The sequence below is a fragment of the Hoplias malabaricus genome, chromosome 15 (assembly GCF_029633855.1).
Source record: "Hoplias malabaricus isolate fHopMal1 chromosome 15, fHopMal1.hap1, whole genome shotgun sequence".
In the NCBI taxonomy this organism is placed as follows: Eukaryota; Metazoa; Chordata; class Actinopteri; order Characiformes; family Erythrinidae; genus Hoplias; species Hoplias malabaricus.
The window spans coordinates 9220718-9231223 of record NC_089814.1 but is presented as its reverse complement, the minus strand read 5'-3'; the positions used below and the strand labels follow the sequence as shown (position 1 = coordinate 9231223).

The 10506-nt window shown below is 39.2% G+C and overlaps 1 protein-coding gene across 2 annotated transcripts; it reads left to right on the top strand.

Annotated features, from left to right (window-relative positions):
- The first annotated feature begins 2659 nt into the window (after positions 1-2659).
- LOC136668663 (globoside alpha-1,3-N-acetylgalactosaminyltransferase 1-like) lies at positions 2660-9372 on the top strand. Of its 2 annotated transcripts, XM_066646324.1 has the most exons (3): positions 2660-2787; positions 7000-7065; positions 7306-9372. In XM_066646324.1, exons 1-3 carry the CDS (start codon positions 2754-2756, stop codon positions 8232-8234), a joined length of 1029 nt encoding a protein of 342 aa, XP_066502421.1. In that variant the 5' UTR covers positions 2660-2753; the 3' UTR covers positions 8235-9372. The 2 variants fall into 2 exon arrangements, with proteins under 2 accessions (XP_066502421.1, XP_066502422.1); XM_066646325.1 differs by lacking the exon at positions 7000-7065 and having other exon boundaries at positions 2725-2787.
- The last annotated feature ends 1134 nt before the right edge of the window (positions 9373-10506 follow it).

The window sequence follows — 10506 nt, the reverse complement described above, 5'->3', positions numbered from 1 at the left end:
CAAGACATGATGTCCCAGATGTGTGTGGATTCAGGTCTTGGGAAGGTGCAGGCCAGTCCATAGCATCAATGCCTTCATCATGCAGGAACTGACACACTAAAGTGGCACCAGCATATGGTCTCACAATGGGTTTGAGGGTCTCATCCCAGTACCTAATGGCAGACAGGGTACCTGTGGCTAGCACATGAAGGGCTGTGCGGCCCTCCAAAGAGCATTACTGACCCACTGCAAAACCGGTCATGTTGGAGGGTGTTGCAGGCAGCAGAACGTTTTCCACGGTGTCTCCAGACTCTGTCACATCTGTCATATGTGTCAGTGGCGAATCTGCCAATCTTGATGTTTTCTGGCAGATGCCAATCACCCTGCACTGTGTTAGGTTTTAAGCACAAGTCCCACTTGTGGACATTGGGCCCTCAGAGTCTGTTTGCAGTTTGCACAGAAACATCGATATTAGTGGCATGCTGGAGGTCATTTTGCAGGGCTCTGGCACTTCTCCTCCTGTTCCTCCTTGCACAAAGGAAGAGGTAGCGGTCCTGCTGCTGGGTTGTTGCCATCCTATGGCCCCCTTCGCATTTTCTGGTGTACTGGCCTGTCTCCTGGTATCTCCTCCATGCTCTGGACAGTGCTGACAGACCGGCAAACCCTCCTGCCACAGCTCACATTGATGTGGCATCCTGGATGCACTATGCCAATACCCCTCTAAAGAATTTGCACCCCTGGCCTTTCTACTATGGATAATATGATGCAAAACCAAGGAAAAAGGTTCTGTCAGTGTTGTTGGTTGCTTCCACTCTACTACTGCTTTAAACTTCTCAGAATCCGTATACACCCCAGAGGATAAAAATGTCATGGCCAAGGTACTTAACAAAAAAAACTGAAATTTCTTCAATTTCTATATTAAATTGTGTTGTTTCAACTTGCTCACCACTAATTCCAATCACTGCAAGTGACTTTTAAAGCTGGAAGAGATAATAGTTCAAATGGTGTACACAATGCTGTCTTGGCCTTGTCCTGTTCTGCCAGGAAAAGTTTGTTTCTTGAGTCAATTTTCCCCATTTAAAATAATGGAAAAGCAATTAATGCGTTCCAGCCCACGGCGAACGTCACCCTTTTTGCACTGATATATGTTTACAACACTCTCAAATTAGTAAAAAAAAAACATGTAACGTTACTAAAAATAAAAGAGAAATACAGTGGTAACAGTAATAAAAAAGAAATAATAAAGTTGTAAGTGGTTACACATCGCTACCTTGAAGACGTGACGACTGGCTGGAGGAGTAACACAGGCACTGACTGTATGACGGGAGGTGGGGGTGGGTGGAATAACGGAGAGTAGACGAAGCGTAGATACGGCTTAACTTAGCACGAATTTCGATGTCTGCTATTTACACTAATGCTAAGTTACTAAAACTACAAATTGCTAATCTTAAAAGCTCAAGGGTCGAGAGAACAAGAGAAAATTGGTCAATGACTCAAGTCTGGGCGCTGGGAGACTCTCCTATTGGGGTCAGTGGCCATTTCCAGGCGGAGGCTCGGGTTCGTTTCTAGAGTCATGGTTCGTTGGTGGAGGCAAAAAATATTCAAATGCCCGGTTCATTTCTTGGAAAGTTTGTTAGAATAGGCGTTCGTTAGTAGAGGATCCACTGTATATATATATTCATTCATTATCTGTAACACTCATCGAGTTCAGGGTCGCGGTCCAGAGCCTACTTGGAACCATTGGGCGCAAGGCAGGAACACACCCTGGAGGGTGCGCCAGGCCTTCACAGGGCAACACACACTCACACATTCACTCACACACTCACACCTACGCACACTTTTATATATATATATATATATATAACCTCTATTAACGAACGCCTATACTAACTATACTAGCAGAGAAAGATTCAATGCCGAAAATTAAGCGGGAAAGTAAATAAAAAAGAAAACACCTAACGAAAATTTAAATAAATAAATATATAGATCAATAAACAGCCAAAAATACTGTAAACGAATTACATTGGCTATAGGCAATAGATGTGGACAGAGTGAGATTTTTGTCACATTTAATAATATCAAAGCAAAGTTCAATAAAAAAAAAAAAGTTAATATCAGTAACAATTGTAAAAAGAAGATATACAAATGTACTTGAGGTTTTATTTTGTTTTCCATCATTTGATCATCATTTGGCATGGGTGCCCCCTAGTGTTAACTAGTGTTTGTGTAAATGTTTGTTTCATTGCACGGATTGGGTTAAACGTGCAGAACAAATTCCTCTGTGTGCAAGCACAGTGACCAATAAAGTGATTCTGTTTCTAATTCTGTGGTTTTATCAACTAACAGGTAATTATATGCAGACATTGCATTTATTATTCTCCTGCTTACACTGCAGCATACCATTGCTGAAAATCAGATCCTCATGCTGAAACCTGTGATCCATTCATCATACTTTTCCACTCTTCTCTTTCCCTTTCACTCCAGTATCGGCTCTTCCTCCCTCTCCCTGGCCATGATTCTCTCCACATCTGGCTGTTTGGGCCAGAGCCAGCAGAACAGATTCCTGAGCCCAGAACAGACAGAGACAGAGAAACAGAGGGAGACAGAGGAAAAGGGAAAAACAGTGAGACAACAGATGAGCATGGAACTAAAGTTAAGAAATAGGAGGGAACCGAGAAAATATTAGGATCGAAATTAAGTGAAAGGATAGGGATGAAACACTGAAAAAGAGAGGAGATAGAGAGAGAGAGAGAGACAGAGAGAGAAAGAGAGAGATGGCGTTGTTCCCATGCTCCAGGCTACCCTCAGGTCAGTGAGACTTTGTTCTGCTACTACTTCTTTCTCTCTCTCTCTCTCTCTCTCTCTCAGACCATATTGGTCTCTTGATTTAATGATCATTATTTGGCATTTTAGTGTCATCAGTATGTTTTGGTATTATGTATTATGTACTAGGCATTTGCAGTTGGCTCTCTCCATGTTTTAGGGCAGCAGAGGCTTTCTTCAAATGTTATGAAAACATGCGGAGGCTGCCATAACCATATTAAGTTTTCTACCACTGGATGTCTTGTGGGAAAGCTTTAGAGTTCCATTTTTACATGAACATGCTGGAGAGATTTTAGTAAAGTTCTCTGCTCTGGAACAAAACACAGATGCATTTAATTAAATACAAGTTTTCTGTTCAGTAAAAGCCAATACTTCATTTTAAAGGGGATATTTATCTTGTTTTCACAATTGAATATTTTTTAACAGGTATAAAGTGATTTCTTGGCACTTCATACAATTTTTATATCAATAATTTAAATCATGAACGATTTTTTAAGACTAAATAAAATAAAGCCCACCCCAGCCCTTAAATGGATTCCATTCAGTTGCAAAATCCAAATTACACACATTGAACATACACCCTGCTCCGGTTTCCTCCCACAGTCCAAAAACACACGTTGGTAGGTGGATTAGTGACTCAAAAGTGTCCGTAGGTGTGAGTGAATGTGTGAGTGTGTGTCGCCCTGTGAAGGACTGGTGCCCCCTCCAGGGTGTGTTCCTGCCTTGCGCCCAGTGATTCTGGGTAGGCTCCGGTCCCACCGCGACCATGAACTGGATAAGTGGTTACAGGCAATGAATGCATGAATGAACACACACCACTTGCAGACACAAATATATCTTGCATTGACTTTGTCAAACTTATTGTTCCTGAAAAGGTATTCTAGGAGGTTAATGCAGCTTACTATTTTAACCCTATTTGCTAATCTGAATCATACAAAAGTAATTGTCCATCAAATTCAGCTATTAGTGAGAAAGATAACTGGCTGCTCTAAATGATGTGTTCTGGTGACAAATTTCATTTTTAGAGACTGACCAAAAACTGGAGAAGGAGAAGGAAATGAATGATGACTTGTCCATCAGCATAATCAGAGTTATAAAATTCATCTGTTTATACAAATTTTGGAAACTGTGCAAAATGTGAAAAAAGAATACAGTGACATCCAAATGATTAAACCATATATTAAAAACATTTTTGTTATATTTCTCAAAATACATACTGATAGCAGCCAATAAGTTTTAAGATCTGATGACATAAAAAAAGATTTGTTGTGTATTTAAGCCAAAAAAAGCAAAAACTAAATAATTAATCCAATCAGTAAGTAGATTGTCAGTTAAGCCAATCTATTTTCTGGACAAAAATCCATGCTCTCACATCGGACCTGAACATTAATTAGTTTGGGCATGCGCAGCTACATACATACATACATACATACATACTAGCACTGGAAAATGGCAGAGAAACAGACAACGGCATGCACTGATGAACAATTGTTTTATTAAATGCTATAATACAACAATATACAATATAATTTGGGACATATAACCTACGTAAAACCAATACACATTCAGATATAAATCATAAGAACACAAAGTACAACAGAGAGAAAAAAGAAAAAATACACTTATTCTGGGGGACTAACAAACATATACAAATTAATCGGAAGGAGCAATATGTACTTCAATTAAATATCTAAGAATTGTGACATTTTTAATTAACTTATAAATTATTTGGGCCCCCTCCAGGGTGTATTCCCCGCCTTGCGCCCAATGATTCCAGGTAGGCTCTGGACCCACCAATTGGATAAGGATAAGCGGTTACAGAGAATGAATGAATTAATCAATTAATTATTTGGGTTTGTTTTTTAAAAAGTTTTAATGAATTATAATAACCAACAAAGTAATTCTTAAAGTAGGTAGATAACACTGGTTATATCTAAAGCAGAGCTGTACTTCACAGTGTTTCAGCTCTGACCTGCTGCTCTCAGAGCTGCTGCAAAACAAACCGCTGTAGAAGGGATTGTGATTCCATTGGCTACACACTGAATGATGGACAGATAACTCTGGCTGCTGATTGGCTAAATAAAGGAAATATGTGTTCATTGTTCATTGTCATTATTCGCTCTGGCTGAGAGAGAACTTCGTGTTTCAGTGTCAAGCATAAAAGTATGACCTCAAAAATACATAACAAAATGCATCCCTTATCGGTTCAAACAAAAAACATCTTTTAGTGTCCGAATACGAGACGATTCCGTATTTTACAGATAAATCTCTAGAATATTTCCATATGTATATGTCTCTAGAAAAATCTCTGCATGCAAGAGACAAGCTCCAAAACCAGTAGTGGCTGGCTGTGGTCTTTGGGCTGTAAGAAGCGCTACATTAGAAAGACACATTTCTGCAGAGGAAATCACTGCAGGGGCTCAGAAACCCTCCCAAAAATAACTATGAATATAGTTCACAGTGTATTCCTGTAAAGAAGAAACAAGATAAACAGGATCCAGAAAGGCTGCTGCCTTCTCTGGGCCCAGGCTCATGTCAGAAGGGGAAAACAGTTCACTGTCAAAACTACAGCAACTGGTCTCCTCAATTCCCAAACATTTACAGAGTGTTTTAAAAAGTAGAGGTGAAGCAACACAGTGTTAAAAGTGATGCTGTCCAAACAGTTTTTGAACATGTTTGCATAAAATTAAAATGTGCAAATATTTTTTCAAAATACAGTGAACTTTCCTAGTGTCAAAACTTAAAAAGTTGTCTTTGTAATGTTCTGAACTAAATAGGGGGTTTAAACCGTTTGCACATCAATGCATTGTCTTTATTTACATTTTGCACAGTGTCAAACATTTTTGTAAATGGTGTTTGTAGGCAGTATTGCGAACAATCTCTTGTGGAGTAAAAATTTAAAAAAAGAAATTTATATATATATATATATATATATATATATATATATATATATATATATATATATATATATATATATATGTACTAAAACTGTCTGAGGTGCCTATTGATTCAACTTATACATATATGTTTTAAAATGTGAATTCCTCTTTAATAGAACTGCTTATGAACATTACTATATAAGTTATCGTAAGTGGTCATAAGCTGAAAAGGTACAGTACCATAAGCTAAGAAATGAATGTAGTAGTTCAGAAAAATCCAATTTACTGGACATACAAGGCCCTGACACATTATACTCACCAGTTATCATTATGCAAACGACCTCAGTTATTACAAACTTGCTTCAATTGTTAAGCAATATCTTGATTTTTTTATGTGGTTCCTGATACACAATGACATTTAACTTAAAAACTCAACATGGTTTAAGGCAAATGTGTGAGGATTTGGATGATAAGTCAGCACAGTGTTCATTTGTGGCTATGTTTCTATTAGCCTTGTAGCAAACATGCCCATGCCAATCTGGGCATTAAACATCTTTGTATATAAAAATATATAAGAATGTATATAAGAATAAAAATATCCAAACTATTAAAGGAACACTATGTAATTTTAACCACCAACAAATGCAAATAATAATTATAAAAATGATTATTTATTATTATTTCAAATATACAAGCTCACATGAGATAAGAATTAAACAACTTTGTGAGTCACAAACAGATAGTATCTACTGCATAGAGACACATCTGACAGACAGACCCTCTGACACATCCACACTTGTCAGGTGTCAGAATATTTACAGAGTTTTATATTTAATTTAGCATGTTATGTAATAATCTGTAGTGCATCATTTGTATTCCTCTGCCTTGTATTGAAGTCACCATATTGTATCCATTATATTGTTGTGCTGGTGACAAGCAGTGTTTTCTCACTACAGTACCCAGCATGCACTGCACCATCTTAGCTTGCTACCTCTTGCATTAGTCAGCTAGAATGTGGAATAAAACATTTCAATCTATAAATATCCACCCAAAGGAGTTTGTATTTTTCTTGTATGTTCCTTGTCTTACATCAGTAAACAGCTGTTTTCATAGACTTTTAACCAGAAAATCCATCTCTAGAGACTACAGTAACACTATGGAAAACAAGTAGCCATTGTTAAAACAGACGAAGCAATGGATAAATATTTAATTTTGGTACTGCATACAATTTTAACATGCAGAGTATTACAATGAAGCACACATGCATTGTAAAAGCTTTTCCGGCATCTACATTTTAATGCTATTTGACATTCCACAGGTGTTCACTGTGCAAATCGGAGGTGGCTGCTTATGCTTTGTGCTTGTGTTCTCACTGGATTGATCTGTAAGTGCATAATCTTGTTCATGTTTCAGCTTGCCTTTAACTCAAAGCCCTAAGTCACTACACAAGTTGTACTGCTGAGTACAGATGAGCTGAATCATTCCTAGGGCAACATTTTCACCTTTACATGAACTATGATAAGATCACAGTTACACATTAATTTTTCAGATGTTTTGAAGCCTACAATGCTTGTTAAAAGCTTTTGTTTTCTTCATTGTAATATGATCATTATTTTGCTCCTAGACTTTATGAAAGGAAAGAGATTGTCTGCAATTTCCATCCCTTCCATGTCCCTGTCTGAAGTAGAGAAAAGAGGACCAGCTGTGAGTGTCAAAGGACTCCCTATTAAGACCCCATGGGGTGCTCCTCTGGTGTGGGGGGACAGCGAGTCCTCAGCACGGCGCAGAGAGGAATTTGGCAATCACAATGTCCACATTGGTTTGGCCATCCTTGCAGTGGGTAAATATAACCACTTTCTTCATCGGCTCATATATACTGCGGAACTCCACTTCCTTCTCAACTTCTATGTCACCTACTACATCCTGACTGACCGTCCAAGAGAACTGGACCCTTCTCCGATGTTGGGGCCCACTAGAGAACTGAAGGTTGTCCCTGTGGCTGAAATGCCGGGCTGGGACAAGCTGGGTCTGCGGCGCATGGCACTGCTAGCGGCCATCATTGGGGATAGGATCCATTCAGAAATGGACTATGTCTTCTGCATTGATGCTGACCAGGAGTTCAGTAATGCAGTGGGTGCAGAAATACTGGGGAAACTGACGGCAACACTACATCCAGAATTTTATGGAAAGCCTCGCTATAATTATCCCTATGAGGAGGACCCAGATTCAATGGCTTTTGTAGCAGATGGGGAAGGAGATTATTATTACACTTCAGAGTTTTATGGGGGCTTGTGCTCCGAGGTGTTAGCCCTGACCCGAGCCTGCTCTCTGCTCATCCTACAGGACCAAGAGAGAAGTGTTATACCTGAGCTGCTAGAGGAGAGCTACCTGAATCGTTACCTGGTCAACTGCAGGCCCTCCACCGTCCTTTCACCAGAATACAGCTGGTGGGACTCACCCGAAACCCCTGAAGTACCCACACCAAGGATCCACTCTATAGGCAGGCAATGCTTATCAACAGGCAATGTGAAAGGAGACATATATGCTTGCTAAAAGAAGAGAAGAGAAGAGAAGAAAAGAGCAAACACATTTTACAGAATACTGGCAAACATTAGATTCAAAATGTGATCACGTTTCATTTTTGATGTACAAATCGTATGCAAACTGTTATTATGTAGAAGCACTGATTATAGCACAGTAATGATAATTGTTTATTTGCTAAACCAAAGAAAAACCAATGCTGCACACAGAGATGCAAACTATTGTTCAATTTCGATTTTTGTTTTATTTATACCACTCAAACTACAGAGGGCTCCTGTAAAGTCAGTGGAGCTGAAAGAATGAATAGTATGTGTAGAAGCAAAGTGGTGGTCATAATGTTTTGGCTGATTAGTGTATATACACAGATCCGTCCATTCTTTCAGCTTTGATCTTACAAGAGCCATCTGTAGTTCCAAATAAAAACCTTAGTGCATCTGTTGCTTTGCATACTTTGTTTACCCTCTTTCAGCTTGTTTTTCAATGACCAGGACCCTGCACACTTTGTGAAAGTCGTCTTCTAGTCCTTCATCAGTGGACACAGGACCCTGTCAGCTGGTTATTTTGGTTGGTGGATTATTCTCAGTCCAGCGATGAAATGGAGGGATTTAAAATATCTAGCAGCACTGCTTTGTCTGATCCACTTGTACCAGCGCAACACACACTAACACGTCACCACCACATCACCACCACATCAGTTTCATTGCAGCGTTATGATCCATTACCCAAATCATATATGCTCTGTGGTGGTCCTGTGGGGGTCCTCACCACTAAAATCCCTGCTCAGTTTTACACCATTTGTGATATAAAAGAATGTGCATAAGAACTTTTCCCACATGAGTAAAGGGATTGTTGCCAGCATTCTCTAAAGACTGCTTGATATTTATGCTATAAATGTGAATTATAGATCTATACATTAAAGTATGGAAAATGAATATTTTTCTGCATATTTGTCCAAATACAAAGTTTTAAAAAATTGATTCATTCCAAAATATCTGCTCAATGTCACTGCAGACACCATAACATGGATAGGTGTAATTAGTAGCATTGCTGCCCTTCACACAGCAGGCCAAGGCTCAGCTCCCAGCTTGGGCAGAAGCAGCACACAATGCCACAATGAGTTCTTGAGCAAGAATCCTAAATCTGCATTCGCCTTCCACTGTAAAGTGATTAAAAATTTAAGTCACTTTGGATAAGGGTGCCTGCCATTTGTAATAATTTACAATAAAGCAAGTGTTCTAAAATGGTTTGACTTGTAATTCAATAATTTTCCATTCAGGTGTTATCTGAATTAAATCCAGCCATGATCGTAGGGGTATCTCACTCTTTAAACATGAAAGAAATGACCTGACTCTCTCCCACTGGTTAAACAAGTGACCAGCTGCACCATCTGTGGCTGCTAAAGAGATATGGCTCAAACATTTGTGTTTTTGTGTGATAAGGGCTCAGTGCAGTTAGTACCTACTCTGTCTGGCTCTAGAGGTCAAACATTAACCAGGCTTGTTGTTTCAAGGCCCTTAAATCTGAGGAAAGGGCAGAGGAAGGACACAGAGAATCGCTGCACCACACGTGTGTCTGTTTAACCTAACTGTGTCCAGCTCATCTAGACTCAATTGAGAATCAGTCTAACATACAGCTCTGTGTGATGTGTTTCAAGTTGTTGTGCTCTCTATAAACAGCATTCAGAGTGTATTGACCATGTGGTGAATTAAAGTGGCAGGTTCATCTGCCTTCCATCCAAGAGATTTTATGCATGGCCACTATCACAGCACCAAAGGGCAGCAAGACAATGGTGTCATTTGTTTCACCGTCGTGTGTCACTTTTGCTATCTTGATTGAAAATTTTAATATTTTCCCTACTTCTCCTCCATCTGCTCTATCATTTTTCATACCAGGTGTTCCTTCTCACCTTCTTTAGCCCTCAGGGCCAAACAAACAACACATGTTTCTGTCCCAGACCTTACTAAAATTAACCAGTTTAGGCCTCACAGTGGTCCAGTGGTTTTTAAACAGGAATAGTTTCAAATGCATCATAGTAGCATGGCTCTAACACATGTACTCACCATTCTGCAAAACTATTCAGTCATTTAATTAGAAAGAACAGAATATTAACATTACATAGATAAATGTGGGTATTGTATTAAGTCAGTATAATATCTCCTAAAAAAGGTGACATTTTATTGTATTGTGTTATTGCAGGTAGTGTTGCAGTCACACAGCTCCAGGGACCTGGAGGTTGTGGGTTCGATTCCCGCTCCGGGTGACTGTCTGTGAGGAGTGTGGTGTG